Here is a 16,531-nt window from a genome sequence, read left to right on the forward strand (position 1 = left end):
CAAACTGAGAGGGAGGGCGAGCAGGAGAGGAGGAAGAGAAGGTAATGTTGTGGGACAGATAAAAGAGTTGACAGAAAGGAATTAGAGCTAGGTAGACACGGATACACCTAAAATGTGACTTTTGCTGGCAATTCATTTCCCATCTTGACTTGCCCTGGTAAGGTCCTCAACATCTATGCAGTAGTTTGATAAACCGGTAGGCGGTTTGCCAATTACATCAGACATGTGTGCATCAGAGAAGCACAAGTGGTCACTCAGGGACAGATATCTGCCGTACTTACTCACTCTGAATCTGAACTGGATTTAATTCCCATTTCTCAATGGGATCAGGCCTTATCTTGCTCTCAAGAGAGACACTGAGCCCAGTGAAAAATAGTAACAATGCCAGCGTCCTGTGAATGACTGAGATAAAAAGGACCAATGGGCTCACAGGGTACAGGAGGTAAGATGACTAGGAGATAACGCAAATCCATCCTGAGGTATGCAAGCCAATTCTACCTGACTCAACAGTGATTGGGTCAAACTAGTCACCATGAAACAACGCTGTCAATTAGTGCCAGAGGGTCAGGGCACTCTTTTCCTCTCAATAATCTGATTGTTCCTAGGCTCCTATAAATAAAAAAAAATCACAAAGCTTCTTATAAAAGATTTTATTTAAATGCATCAGGTTTTTAACAGTCCGCAAACAAAAAAAAAGAATTGCAACAATTGGGATAAATCAATGGATTAGATTTCTCCCGATGAAGTGAATCGATAATTACAAGATAAGCAGTTCTCTCTTTATTTTTTTTAACTGTAAATCTTTTTTGGTCAAATGAAAGACTTTTCCATTAAAGATCTGGCATCAAATTTATTTATCTTACTGAGAATTGTATTATTTGTATACCCACAGTCGTCCTCCGATTATAGTTTTGTCTCAGTGCCACTTTGATCATCTTAAACTCTTTCACCGGAGACCACAGAGAATTGTGTCTTTATTTTACTTTGAATATTCTATCGCGGCCCTTTCTGATGTTAAATTTTAGGTTTCTTTTTTTGTCTTTGTCCAAACCATAGAAAATGTTTCTTTTTCTCCTTATTTTGAAAAAAAATATATGAAAGCTTTTTTTTAGGTAAATTTTATTTATTTTTTAAATTTTTTTTATTTTTTTTTAAATCTGGCGTGAAATGTATGGAATGGCACAGCACCACACTCGCACAATAGGTTTTCCTGATTTAAAGAGGTCACTGGGGTGCCAACTCTCCCTCGTCCCTCCCGTTGTCCCAAACTCACTTCAAGTAAAAACTTTCTGAAATTGGAATTATTACCCAAACATTTTTTAAAAAAACATAATCCGTCTGGAGATAAAGCGTTGTTTCCTCATTGAACTATCTCCCATCGCTTCAACTGAAAATTCGTGCTCTCCCAATTCAAAATTTTATCAAATAATAGTAATTAAAAAAAACTTTGAAATTCTTGATTTGAGCTTTTGGTTGGAAGAGGGGAGTTGGTCCGTCCATTGCATGCAAATTTCTCAAATCCACAGCTTGTCACTCATTTATAGAATGTCTTTTAAAAGAATAAATATTTTGTTTTATTTTACTTTCTCCTTTGACACGTGGTCGTTTCAGTCAGCGGCTGAGCAAGTTAAAAAACTGATGTTTGTTGTTGCTGTCTTGGTTCCACATCTTCTGTTTAACTGGCCTGTGTCACAGCAAAGAATGAATTGCCATTCCTGGATATTGTAAAAATTCCTCCTTAAAACTTTTCACCTCAAACAAGGGAGACAGAGTCCCTTTTTTTTTTCATTGTCATCACTCCCGGTGAGGTATAAGGCAGGTGGGGTGAGGTGGGATGAAAGCATTTCGACAATAAAGAGCGCTTAAAACACTTAGTAAATGAAGACAAATACTCCCTCTTCCTCACTATCTCCCTCTCGCTCTCGTCAATCCATTCTCTGGTTGGAATTTAGGCCGGAGATCTTTCTCTCCACTCGTTTCTCTCTTAGTTTTCGATTTTAAAATCTTTTTTTTGACAAACTTTTTGCATTGTTTTTTTGCAATGGAATTCGGGTTTCATGCAATAACTTTTAATATTTTCATTAATCCATTTTTTTGTAAATTATTAATTTTCCTCTTAAATTCTTTTCACACTCTGTCTCTCTCTTTCTCTCTCTCTCTGTCTGTCCTTGCCATTCAGCTCTTTATACAGGTGTTGTTCTTCGGTTGACCGTGTTGGTATGCAAGGAATCCTTAATGTCTTTCTGGATGCAGTTATGGACCTGTAGGAAATTGTGGTCTCGCTCGGAGTTGTAAGTGGCAGTTGAGGTGGTGGTCTTCAGAGGGTCTCTCGTGAGGGTGTACATGGATATTTCTGTGGACGGCAGCGTGTTAAAGCCTTTGAGACCGACGGGAGAGGGGTCTCTGGAGTGGGAGGGCTCTGTGGAGCGGGAGCTCGATCGACTGCGCCGTCTGTAGCGGTATCGGTAACTGGGGATCCGAGTGATGGCAGAGGACTGGAGGTAATCCGTGGATCTTGTCCCTGCCCTGATCTGTTTGTGTCTGTCAATGAACATGTGAACCGCTAACACGCCCACCATCTCCGCGATGATGAAGGAGAGCGCTCCAAAGTAAAAAGACCACCCATAGGAGTAACTGTTCTTTTTTGAGTCGCTCTTTGCAGGATCTCCCGCGTTGGCTGATATGTACACGATGATGCCGATGATGTTACTCAAACCTGCGGAAGAACATGGGGGATGGGGGGGTGGGGTTGGAAGAACAAAAGGACACCAGTTATTGATATTTGAGTGAAGGAAATGCAGTTTTCTGGGTTGGGGGGAGGGAAGGAAGAGAAGGTGGAGAGTGGAATTGTTGGGAAAGTCGCACCAATTGCAGACATCCCACCTCTCCCGGAAGTTCCGGGAGTCTCCCACATATTAATAGTGGCTCCCTGACGCCCGCAAATTACATACAACATCACGGAAATCAATTTTTTTGAGACTGAGCGAGAGAAAGCAAGAGAGAGTGACCACGAGAGAGAGAGAGTGAGAGCAAGCAAGCGAGAGCACGCGAGTGACGAGAGAGAGAGAGAGAGCGCCAGCAAGAGAGAGAGAGCGAGAGTGCGCCATGGCAAAGCGTTCCAAAAAAAGAAAATATAAAACGTACGTCACCCCAGACTACACTAAAGTGTATCCCTGCCTAATAGGGGTCAAAATAATGACAGTGTTGCTCGCTGCACTGTTTGCAACAGTGACTTTTCTATTGCCCATGGTGGGTTAAGACTGTAAAAGACATGTTGAGGTGAGTTTAACAGGTGTCATTTGTTTATTAGCATAGCTAACGTTATTTAAACTAGCTGGCTGGCTGCTAAGGAGCTACTGTATTGCAGACATCCCACCTCTCCCGGAAGTTCCAGAAGTCTCCGGCAAATTGATGGTGCTACCTCCCTGAAATGAGTTTTTGCAGGGTGGGGTGTCTGCAATTGGCCTGCTAGTGCGAACCTTCCCATCTCTTCCCTTGGCTGAGGTCTCATTGTACACTGGAGGAGACAGGGAGTGCCACACTGGTTCAGAAGGTGCATCTCGCCAGTGCCTGTTCCCTGAATTCCATCCCCTCCATGGCGCAGTACTTTAACAGGCCCTTCAGCTCACGGTGACCGTACCAAACGTGATGCCCAACTAAACCAGTCTCTTCTGCCTATACAGGGTCCATTTCGCTCCACCCCCAGCAAGGTCCCACCCCCAACCCCGCTCCCTTATAAGACCATAAGATACAGCTGCAGAATTAGGCCATTTGGCCCATCGAGTCTGCTCCGCCATTTCATCATGGACGATCCAATTTCTCTCTCCGCCTTCTCCTTTATCCCTTCACACCCTGACCAGTCAAGAATCTATCCGCCTGTGCCTTAAATATACATAAAGACTTGGCCTCTGCAGCCGCCTTAGTGGCGAAGGATTCCAGTCCCTGGCTAAAGAAATGCCTTCTCATCTCCGTTCTAAATGGACGCCCTCTGTTATCTCAGTCACTGCGCTGTAAGTATTTTAATCCACATTTCGTCATGCCGTTTGCATTGTGAATACACGCTGGCACTTACTGTGTGTACTTACGTACATTTTATTCCATATCCGTGCTTTAACCTCTAACTTTATTTTTGTATATAATTATTTATTCTTCATATCATTGAATGTTGTTATTTATTTATTTATTTGGAGATACAGTGTGGAATATGCCCTTCAGGCCCTTTGGGCTGCGTCGACCCAGTTCAACCCTAGCCTAATTGCGGGACAACTGACAGTGACCAATTAACTAACCAACCGGGATGTCTTTGGACCATGGGAGAGAACCGGAGCGTCCGGAGGGAACGCGCGCATTCCACGGGGAGGACGTACAGATGAGGTTGGAACTGAACTCCGACCTCCGACGCTCCAAGCTGGAATAGTCTTGCGCTAACCACTACGTTTCCATGGTGCCCCGCGGTCCATTTTTGCTGCTTGTCGCGCATTCCTAATACCTAATACATGTAAGTATATATGGTGAATAAAGTTGATCCTTGATCATTTAAAAAAGTCTTGTCATCTGATTAGGCTGTGGGATCTTGCTGTGCACAGATAGGTGCCTGTGTTCCATTGGAGTATATTACTACACGGTAGATTTGGAGAGGATGTTTCCCATGGTGGGAGAGTCTAAGACCAGAGGACAAAGCCTCAGAATAGAGGGACGTCCATTTTAGAAACATAGAAAACCTACAGCACAATACAGGCCCTTTGGCCCACAAAGCTATGCCGAACATGTCCTTACCCTAGAAATCACCTAAGGTTACCCATAGCCCTGTATGTTTTTGAGCTGCATGTACCCGTCCAGGAGTCTGTTTAAAGACCCTATCGTATCCGCCTCCACCACCGTCGCCGGCAGCCCATTCCACGCACTCACCACTCTCTGCGTAAAAAGCTTACCCCTGACATCTCCTCTGTACCTACGTCCAAGCACCTTAAAACTGTGCCCTCTGCCAGCCCTGAACAGAGGTGAGGAGGAATTTCTTTAGCCAGAGAGTGGTGAATCTGTGGAATTCGTTGCCACAGGCGGCTGTGGAGGCCAAGTCACCGGGTGCATTTAAGGCAGGGGTTGATAGATTCTTGATTGGTCAGGAGGTGAAGGGATACGGGAGACGGCAGGAGATTGAGGCCGAGAGGGAAATGGATCAGCCGTGATGAAATGGCGGAGCAGACTTGATGGGCCAAATGGCCCAATTGTGCTCCTATAGTGAATGGTCTACACGCATTCTTTGTGAATATCCCTGCATCAAGCACAGTTCTTTACACGGTTCGTGTTTGTTGTTTCTTCCCTTGAGTTCTGTCCTAGGAGGTGAATATTAACCCTAAATGAGGCTCTCCGTTGGTCGGGGTCGACCATGGATATTGCATCATAGCTGGCAGTGTGACACCCAAATCAGTACGCAGGCCAGGGCAGCACGATATGAAGACCAAGCCGTTGCCCGTGCAGCAGGCTCCCTCTCTCCACGCAGCTGATGAACCCAAAGGAACGGCAGAGACCGATACAGTTTGGCACCAGCGGCGTCGCGGGAGTTGCCAGTCGGCGTTGAAATCAACGTAGGACTGCCGTAGGGACTCCAGCATTGGATTGTTTCCTCGGGTTTTCGTCCCAAAGCCTCCCCCAGGAGTGGGTATAGTCGCAGGGCAGCAGAGGTTTGAGTTTTCCTTCTCCCAGATGTGTTGCCACCCGCGGCTGGCAAGTCACATCTGCTCGAAGCTAACGCACAGGTTTTAAGTACACACCCGTTAATGTAGAAGACAGTGCTCCCATAATGACACTATTCGCAGGTCCTCTTTCTAAAATGTGACATGTTGTCCTCCTCCCTCCATAGATGTTGCCTGACTTGCTGAGTTCCTCCAGCACTTTGTATGCGTTTCTCTTCCTCCCCCCGCCTCCCACCCCTTTGCAAACAGTAACACTTGTGTGTAAACTTTGTAATTACCAGTACAATACTGTACTGGTGTGTCCTGATAAATACTGACACCCACCTGAGTGCATTTTGCAAATGCGGACACACCCTACGTCCCTGCGCAAACACTGGCACACTTCAGGGAAACCCTGTGGATATTGATACGCACCTTATACCTTACACCCTTCTCTAAACAATGACCATGAGGATTCCCTTCAGATTGTGACATGTCCCTGAGGACATCCCAAAAATACGTTTGCACACCGGTAAATCCCCGCAGAAGCTGACAATCTCCAAATTCCCCTGTAAACAATGAGAATGTTCCAACAATCCTTGTAATTACTGACAAACCCATAGGGATCTGCTGTTAATACTGACACATCCTGGGTTCCCGATATAAATACTTGCACACACCCAGGTACTTTGCAAATACTGACACACAAAATGCTGGGGGAGCTCAGCAGGTCAGGCATCATCTTTAGAAATGAATAAACAGTTGACGTTTAGGGCCGAGACCCTTCTTCAGGACTCCTGAAAGCATTAACACATTAATCAAGATCCCTTGTAAGTATTGACATAGTTGCCAAACCTTTTATACACACAAGCATTTTATTTAGAGATGCAGTGTGAAACACCGCCCAGCAACCCACCTATTTAACACTAGTCGAGTTACAGGACAATTTACAATGACCACTTGAACAACCAACTGGTAGGTCTTTAGACTGTGGGAGGAAACCGGAGCACCCGGAGGAAACCCACGCCGTCACGGGGAGAACGTACAAACTCCTTACGGGCAGTGGCGGGAATTGAACTCCGAACTCTGGTGCCCAGAGCTGCAATAGATTCACTCTAGCCGCTACGCTACCGTGGCACCCCAGTACTCTCAGGGACCCCCTTTAAATACTGACACCCTTTTGGGGACCCACTATAAATACTGATATAATCCCAGGGATACCCTGTAAATACTGATTTGCCAACCACAACTGATGAGCCACATCTGCCTTAAGATAATGCACAGGTCTTAAATGGTATCGTATTGTTAAATAGGGGTCATGCACAATTCTGATTAAATGGAGACAGCTGTGAGAGCAGGGAGGAACATCTGGAGTGACTTCTGAAATGCCCGGTTTGCTGCTGCTGCTACTGTGCGATCGAGAATCTCTGGAGGGAAGGCCCCAAAATCCTTGGCTTTGCCTGCTGCTGGCGGCCGGGGCTGGGGTCGAAGCGTTTGGCAGAGATGGTGCTCGGTGCTCGGTGTCGGAGGGCTGGTCGGAGCTCGAAGTTTTCAGACGACTCAGAGTCGGACTGTGGTCGGGCGTGGCAGGGAGAGTTTTCCTCCTTCTCCTGTCTGTGTGAGATGTGGGACTTTTGAGAGACTTTGAACTTTTTACCGTGCTAAATGGCCTGTTCTTCATCAAGTTACGGTACTGCTTGCACTGTTGTAACTATATGTGGTCTTTGTCAGTTTTTCAGTCTTGGTCTGTCCTGTGTTTCTGTGATATCACACCGGAGGAATATTGTATCATTTCTTAATGCATACATTACTAAATGACAATAAAAGAGGACTGCGTGTCCTCATAATCTAATCTAATCTAAATACACACCTGTTAACACAAAACAGTGCTCCCATGATGGTACAATTCATGGGGACCTCTTTTTAAAATGTTGGCTTCTGATGGTTTTAAAAGCCTCTACAAATACTGACATACTCCAATACTGACACTGTCCCTGAAACCTTTTATAAGCACCAAAACACTCTTAGGAACCCCTTTTAAATACTGACACACTCCTAGGGGATCCCTTGTAAATACAAATACAATTCTGGGGAACCCCATAAATACTGACACAGTCCCAGGAACTCTCTGTAAATACCAGCACACTAATGGGATCCCCTATACATACTTTCACTCCTGTAAATACTGACACACCGCCACGGGGATCTCCTGTATATATGCACAAACCGCAAACTTCTTGTAAATGGTAACAGATTCACTGAGACGTCTTGTAAATTCTGACACACTCCTGGGCTCTCACTTTAAATCCTGAAATACAACGTACAAATACTGATACACTCCTTGCAAACACTGATACGATTCTGGAGAGATCCTCTAAGTACTGCCTCATGAATACGTAAACCCACAGGACTGTGTTTTTATTCCCTGGAAGTTCCTGGAATTGTGCATGTATCTACAGTGGAATTAGGAATAGGTAGTTAAAGGTAAAAGGTAAAGATTAGCTTTCTCTGTCACATGTACATCAAAGCTTCGTATGTCACCAAAGACACTCCACTCGCAAATTTCTGCAGCTGTACCGTGGAAAGCATTCTGACGGGCTGCATCAGCTTCTGGTATGGGGGGTGGGGGGGAGAGGGAGCTAGTGCACAGGATCGAAAGAAGCCGCCGAGAGTTGTAGCCAGCTTCATCCTGGGAACTAGCCTCCGCAGTATCCAGGACATCTTCAAGGAGCGATGCCTCGAAAAGGTGACATCCATCATCTCCCAGGACATGCCATCTTCTCATTACTACCATCAGGGAGGAGGTACAGGAGCCTGAAGACACACACTCAATGATTCAGGAACAGCTTCTTCCCCTCTGCCATCTGATTTCTGAATGAACATTGAATCCTTGAACACTACTTCAATACTTCTTTATTTCTATTTTTGCACTACTTACTTAATTTAATTATTAAGTATATATACATACACACAGACACATATTAGATTATGAAGACACGCAGTCCTCTTTTATTGTCATTTAGTAATGCATGCATTAAGAAATGATACAATATTTCCTCTGGTGTGATATCACAAAACACAGGACAAACCAAGACTGAAAAAGCTAACAAAGCCACATAATTATAACACATAGTTACAACAGTGCAACAGTACCAGAACTTGATGAAGAACAGTTCCATGGCACAGTAAAAAAGTTCAGTCTCTCAAATGTCCCACATCTCACGCAGACGGGAGACGGAAGAAAAACTCTCCCTGCCATGCTCGACCACAGTCCGACTCTGAGTTGTCGGAAAACTTTGAGCCTCCGATCAGCTCTCCGACACCGAGTACCGAGCACCATCTCTATCCGAATGATTCGACCTCAATCTCGGTCGCCAACGGCAGGCACAGCCGGGGATTTTGAGGCCTTCCCTCCGGAAGATTCTCGATCACCCAGTAACAACAGCAGCGAACCTGCGTTTCAGAAATTTCTCCAGATGTTCCTCTGTGCTTTCATGTCTGTCTCCATCAAATCAGAATTGTCCACAGCCCCTATTTAACGGATACGACATCATTTTCACCGGAGGGCTGCGCACGTGTGACGCGCTGCTATCTCTTCCTCCCGCCGTATGTATGTATATAGATACATACATGCAGACACATATATACTGTATGTATGTATGTATGTTGTGAAATTTGTTGTTTGGCGGTAGCAGTACAATGCAATACATAATAATGAAATTGTGAATTACAATTTTCAATTGTGTAACTCACAGTTTTTATTATTATATATTGCATTGTACTGCTGCCGCCAAACAACAAATTTCACGACATATGCCGGTGATATTAAACCAGATTCTGATTCAGACATATAGTGAAGTGCGTTGTTTGCATCAGTTTAAATTAGTGAAGATTGCGTAGTCTGCAAGTGTGGCTATGCTTCTGGCAGCGGTATAACGTGCCCACAACTCATTGCCCTCTGGAATGTGGGAGGAAACCGGGGCACCCGGAGGAAACCCACACAGTTACCGAGCGAACATGCGATCTCCTTACAGGCAGCGGCGGGAATTGAACCCGATCTTACAACTGGCGGCATAAAGCATTGCGCTAACCATGCTTCCTCACCGCGGCCCCCCCCCCCGCCACACACACATAGTTATTCTCAGGAACCCCTGGAAGTCTGCTGGTATACACAAGATGTACCGGTGTGCACCAGGATCTCTGAGAGTGTATCACTATCTACAAGGAGACCAGGATCTCTGAGAGTTCATCACTAATTACAAGGAGACCAGGATCTCTGAGAGTTCATCACTATCTACAAGGAGACCAGGATCCCTAATAGTTTATCACTATTTACAAGGAGACCAGGATCTCCGAGAGTTTATCACTATCTACAAGGAGACCAGGATCTCTGAGAGTTTATCACGATTTACAAGGAGACCAGGATCTCTGAGGGTTTATCACTATTTACAAGGAGACCCTGTTTGTGGATCATATTTTCAGGGACTCCTGGAGAACTTGTCAGCTTTTACAGTGGGCCCCTGGGAGAACGCCAGTAATATAAGGAGTTTCTAGTACTGTGTCAGTGTTTGTAATACTGACACACCCATGGGGGAATGTGAATATGTCAATATTTATAGCCAGTTACTGGGAACATATCTGTATTACCTGAACCTTCTTTCTGATAAAGACACAGTCCCAAGTACCCCTATAAAGCCTGACACACTTCCAGCACTTCCTGTTAAAACTAACAAACTCCGCAGTCCCCTTGGAAGATTCTGCAGATGTTGGAAATCCAGAGGAACACCCGCAAACTGCTGGAGGAACCCAGCAGTCAGGCAGCACCTATGGAGGGGAACAAAAGGCTGACGTTTCAGCCGAGACCCTTCACCAGGAGTTCCTGGAAGTCTGCTGGACATGCCCTGTTCTCACTGTTACCATCAGGAAGGAGGTACAGGAGCCTGAAGTCACACACTCAACGATTCAGGAACAGCTTCTTCCCCTCCGCCATCCGAATTCTGAATGGACATTGAACCCATGAACACTACCTCACTACTTTTTTTTGAATTTTTATTTTTGCACTACTTCTTATAAAATAGTTTAATCTATTATTGTGAATTGCATTTCCATGTGTCACCAGCAGGGAGGCGCTACATGAGGCTTGCTGTCGGGCAGGCAATCTACTGGCAGGGAGAGATTTGCATGTTCAGCTCTCCTTTTTGCAAGGCTGCTAGTCAGCGGTGGAAACTGAAAGTGAGAGCGACAAACACTACCCACTACACTACCACACTAGACACATCACATCAACCATTTTGACAGTACAGAGGACGGGGAGGAGGTCTGACCCCTGCACACGTAGCACACAGGCCCACCGGTGTGTGGACACGCCCTGGTGCTCAGGAACCAGATCCCCAGCTAGGGGTAAATAGCCCCACTGCCTTGTGGGCAGCCTCAGGAGAGACAAGTAAACCCAGACAGCAAATCCGGAGTGGAGCCCTTAAGGTGGCTGGATGTCATTGAACATCCTTCCAGCAGCTCCTGCAGCCAAGCTGGTGCCAAACATGTTGCTTCATAAGCTTTCCTTTGGACTACACCGGTGAGGCCGAGAGGGGGATCTTGATGACTGGGCATCTCAGGATCTCCATATCTTCTGCCCAGGCTTGTGATGATATCACTATCACCCATTGTCCTTCGAGAATGCATTGCATTGTACTGCTACTGCAAAGTTAACTAATTTCATGACATTTGCCGGTGATCTTAAACCTGATTGTGATTCTGAAGGTATTCCTGTGTATACCAGGATCTCCAAGAGTACATATATCACTATTTGCAAGGAGACTCTATGGATCATAGTTTTGAGGGACCCCTTATCAAATTGATTTACTCATGAGGATATCATATGAACTTCAAGCAGAACAGAGCTTGTAACTGGAGTCATATATACCCGGGACAGAGTCACATTTAGAAGCAGACTCAGGCCCTTCAGCCCACTAAGTCTGCGGTAGTCATCAACCTACCCATTCACACCAATTCTAACATTAATCCTAATTGATTCTATTATTGCCCCAACTTTCTCATCAGCCCTCCTCAAACTCTCCTAGACATTAGGGGCAATTTACTAATTAGGCTGCCAAAACTGGAGTACCCCAGGAAAACTCACGCAGTCACGGGGCAAACAGACAGCGCCCGAGGCCGGGATCGAACCAGGGTCTCCAGTGCTCTGAGGGAGTGGCCCTACCAGCTACGCCACCGTGCATTCTGACAACAGACACCGAAGAAAATATGGCTGTTGCTTTAAATATTGACACTGCCAGCGCTCCTTGTAAATATTTCACACGTCCGAGGCCCCACTGTAAATATTGACACAACTCTAAATACAGACACGAGCTGGGGCTTTTCTCTTCGGAGCAGAGGAGGATGAGAGGTGACTTAATAGAAGTGTTCATGGTGATAAGGACTATAGATAGAGTGGACAGCCAGCACTTCTTTCCTGGTGTGGAAATGGCTAATAAGAGGGGGCATAATTTTAAGGTGATTGGAGGAAATCAGGTGGCGGAATGTCCAGTTTTTTCCCACAGAGAGCGGTGGATGCGTGGCATGAATTGTTGGTAGAGACAGTCACATTAGGGACATTTAAGCAACTCTTAGGCACATGGATGAAATAAATATGGAGGGCTTTGTGGGAGGGAAGCGTTAGATTGATCTTGGAGTCTGTTAAAGGATAGCACGACATTGCAGGCCGAAGGGCTTGTATTGTACTGTACTGTGCCGTACTGTTGTATGTTCTATCTTCCAATTCCTTGAGTCTGCCTGTAAATCATTCATTATCATCATTAGGTGCCACTTCCTATGACGTGGGCAGGCACGGTCTCCGTGACCATGACGGTTCTTGGTAAATTTTTCTACCAAAGTGGTTTACCATTGCCTTCTTCTGGGCAGTGACTACAAGATGGGTGACCCCAGCCATTATCAATACTCTTCAGAGATTGTCTGCCTGGTGTCAGTGGTCGCATAACCAGGACTTGTGATAGGTCCCAGCTGCTCATGTGACCATCCACCACCGGCTCCCACGGGGTCACGTGACCCTGATCAGTGGGGGGGGGGTGCGGTTAAGCAGGTGCCACACCTTGTCCAAGGGTGACCTGCAGGCTAGCGGAGGGAGGGAGCGCCTTACACCTCCTTTGGTACTGCCTGTAGATACACTTTGTAAACACTGGGGACTCACTGTAACTATTGACGGCTTCCAGGGATCCTTACAAACTAATACATACCAGCTTCTCGTGACACAAGTTAAATACAAACATACACTTGGGGTCACTCTGTATATCCTGATACACTTTCAGGGATCCCTTTATATTCTGACACATTTTCAGGAATCTCCTGTTAGTCTTCTAGCAAACACCCCAGGGATTCTCCGTATAGACCAGGGGTTCCCAACCTTTTTAATGCCATGGACCCCTACCATTAATCGAGGGGTCCATGGACCCCAGTTTGGGAATGCTTGGTATATTCTGACTCGCTTAGAGCGACCCAAGTGTCCACTGAGGTTGGGTAGGGACTACAACTAGAGGGCATGGGTTAAGGGTAAAAGGTGAAAAGCTTACGGGGAACCAGAGGGGAAAATTCTTCACTCAGAGGGTTGTGAGAGTGTGGAATGAGCTGCCAGCACAAGTGGTGCTTGTGAGCTCAGTCTCAATGCTTAAGAGAAGTTAGGATAGGTTCATGGATGGGAGGGTATTGTGGGCTATGGTCCTTGTGCAGGTCAATGGGAGTAGGCAGTTTAGTCGGTTCAGTATGGACTAGATGGGCCGAAGGGCCTGTTTCTGTGCTTTACTTTTCTATGACTCTGTGGCCCCTGTATGCATTTCTACAAACCCAGGTTACCTGTAAGGAAGCACTCCGGCGGCTCTACTTTGCCAGAAGTTTGAAGAGTTTTGATGTGATATCAAAGTCTTATAAACTTACAAAGTTGAGAGCTTGCATCGCAGCCTGGTACGAAGGATCCGATACACAGGATCGCAAGGGACAGCAGACTGCTATAGACTCAGTCACCTTCATCACAGGCACAACCCTCCCAGCCATGGAGGGCACCTCCAGGAGGCGGTGCCTCAAAGCCGTGGCGTCCATCACCAAGAACTATCCAGGACATGCCCTCTAGTTGCTACGGTCATCAGGCAGGAAGTACAGGAGCCTGAAGACCCACGCGCAATGATAAAGGAACAGATTCTTCCCCTCAGCCCTCAGGTGTCTGAATGGTCCATGAGTCCGTACAGTCCGTACACTGCTCTTCTTGTTTTTGCAAATATTTATTTTTACAATTTATTGCCCACCCAGCCAACAGACTTTTCATCCCTCTTCCCTCTGAGAGAAGGTTCAGGAGCTTGAAGTCTCATACGGCCAGATTTGGGAACAGCTTCTTTCCAACTGTGATAAGACTGCTGAACGGATCCTGACCCGGATCTGGGCCATACCTTCCAAATATCCGGACCTGCCTCTCGGATTTTTTGCACTACCTTACTTCCCATTTTTCTATTTTCTATTCATGATTTATAATTTAAATTTTTAATATTTACTAATTTAAACTATTTTAAATATTTATAATATTTAATATTTGTAATCCAGGGAGTGTGAAGCGCAGAATCAAATATCGCTGTGATGATTGTACGTTCTAGTAACAACTGTATGGTGACAATAAAGTATAAAGTATTAATTTTATGTGTTTGCTCTGTATTGCTACAGCAAAACCACAAATTCCATGTCATCTAACTCAGTGATAATAAATCAGATTCTGTAAGTACCTACAAACGCCCTGGGAGTCCATGTAAGTGCTGATTCAGCCCAAAGGAATCTAAGAACATTGACCCCGGAATAGTTTTCTCAGAATCAGAATCAAGTTTAATATCACTGGCATATGTCATGAATTGTGTTGTTTTGCGGCAGCAGTACAGTGCAATACATAATAATAGAGAAAAACACACAAATTACAGTAAGTATATATTAAATTTAAGTAAGTAGTGTAAAATAAAAAGTGGTGAGTTCATGGGTTCAATGTCCATTCGGAAATCGGACAGCAGAGGGGAAGAAGCTCCTGAATTTCAGGCTTCTGGACCTCCTCTCTGATGGCAGGAATGAGACGCCTCTTTGAGGCATCGTTCCTTGAAGATGTTCTGGATACTACGGAGGCTAGTGGCCATGATGAAGCTGACTGAGTTTACAACTTTCTGCAGCTTACTTCGATCCCGTGCAGTAGATTCCCCACCCCCCACCACCCATGCCAGACGGTGATGCAGCCATGGTACATCTGTAGGAAGCCGTGAGTGTCTTTAGTGACGTACCAAATCTCCCAGTAGCCAAACAATGTAGACTAACAGTGACAAACGCTTGTGGGTACCATAAGCTCTGATGCAATCTCGTGAATCCCCTATAAATACCAAATCACCCCCAGTGTCTCTTTAGACAATAGATAATAGGTGCAGGACTAGGCCATTCAGCCCTTTGAGCTAGCACCACCATTCACTGTGATCATGGCAGATCATCCACAATTAGTACCCTGTTCCTGCCTTATCCCCATATCCCTTCACTCCGCCATCTTTAAGAGCTCTATCTAACTCTTTCTTGAAAGAATCCAGAGAATTGGCCTCCACTGCCTTCTGAGGCAGAGCATTCCACAGAACCACAACCTTCTGGGTGAAAAAGATTTTCCTCAACTCTGTTCTAAATTGTCTACCCCTTATTCTTAAACTGTGGCCTCTGGTTCTGGACTCCCCCAACATCGGGAACATGTTTCCTGCCTCTAGCGTGTTCAATCCCTTAATAATCTTATATGTTTCAATCAGATCCTCTCTCACCTTCTAAATTCCAGTGTATACAGGCCCAGTCGCTCCAGTCTTTCAACATATGACAGTCCCGCCATCCCAGGAATTAACCTCGTGAACCTACACTGCACCCCCTCAATAGCTAGACACCGTCCCTCCTACCTTACAGTGGTCCCAGTAGCCAAGAAGAATGGATCTGTCCAGATCTCTGGTGATTTTAAGGTCACCATCAACCCAGTACTGAAAATAGATCAATGCTCTGTGCTCAAGACAGAGGACATCTTTGCAAATCCTTCAGGAGAGAAGCACTTCAGGAAACTGGACTTAGCTAAGGCCTAACTACAGATGGAGGTGGAAGAAGAGTCCAAAGTGTTTCTCACCATAACCACTCACAAAGGACTTTATTGCTAAATAGGCTTATTTTTAGAGTAGCATCTTCACCTGTACTCTGGGAGAAAGCGATGGACCAGGTGTTGCAAAGCTGTCCAGGCACAGTGCTACCTGAATGACATCAAAGTTACCACTAAGGAAGACAAGAATCATTTCCAAAATCTCGTGACAGTGTTAAAAAAGATGAGAAGATTATGGGCTCAGAGCACAATGCAACAAGCGTGAATTCTTTAAACCAAGCATCACTTACTGCGGTCACACCATTGACGCACAAGAATTACACTAGTGTACTGAGAAAATTCAAGCCGTATTGGATGCCCCAAGCCCAAGGACATGTCACAATTGTGGTCCTTTTTAGGATTTGTCAATTACTACAACAGATTCCCGCCAAACCTTGCTACTGTGCTCCACCCGTTGAACTCACTACTACAGATCGGGAAGAAATAGCATTGTACAAAGTAGTGTGAGGCAGCTTTCAAAAAGGTAAAGGAAATGGTGATGTCAGATACTGTACTCAAACATTATGATCCACACAGTCCAGTGAAGCTGGCCTGTGATGTCTCACCTTATGGTATAGGTGCCGTCATATCGCATGTGATGAGTGATGGAAGTGAATGCCCCATAGACTTTGCATTACGTGGCCTTACCACTGCAGAGAAAAATTAGGCACAGGTT

General features: G+C 45.4%; 1 protein-coding gene across 1 annotated transcript in view; it reads right to left on the minus strand.

Annotated features, from left to right (window-relative positions):
* Positions 1–670: 670 nt before the first annotated feature.
* Positions 671–16,531, minus strand: part of LOC134354085 (voltage-dependent calcium channel gamma-2 subunit) — a 209,391-nt gene continuing 193,530 nt past the window's right edge. The window contains exon 4 of the mRNA XM_063062832.1: positions 671–2,716. Coding sequence (XP_062918902.1) covers positions 2,184–2,716 — 533 coding nt within the window. The 3' untranslated portion in view covers positions 671–2,183. The remainder of the gene's footprint in view (positions 2,717–16,531) is intronic.

Source organism: Mobula hypostoma, chromosome 11, assembly GCF_963921235.1.
Source record: "Mobula hypostoma chromosome 11, sMobHyp1.1, whole genome shotgun sequence".
Lineage (NCBI taxonomy): Eukaryota > Metazoa > Chordata > Chondrichthyes > Myliobatiformes > Myliobatidae > Mobula > Mobula hypostoma.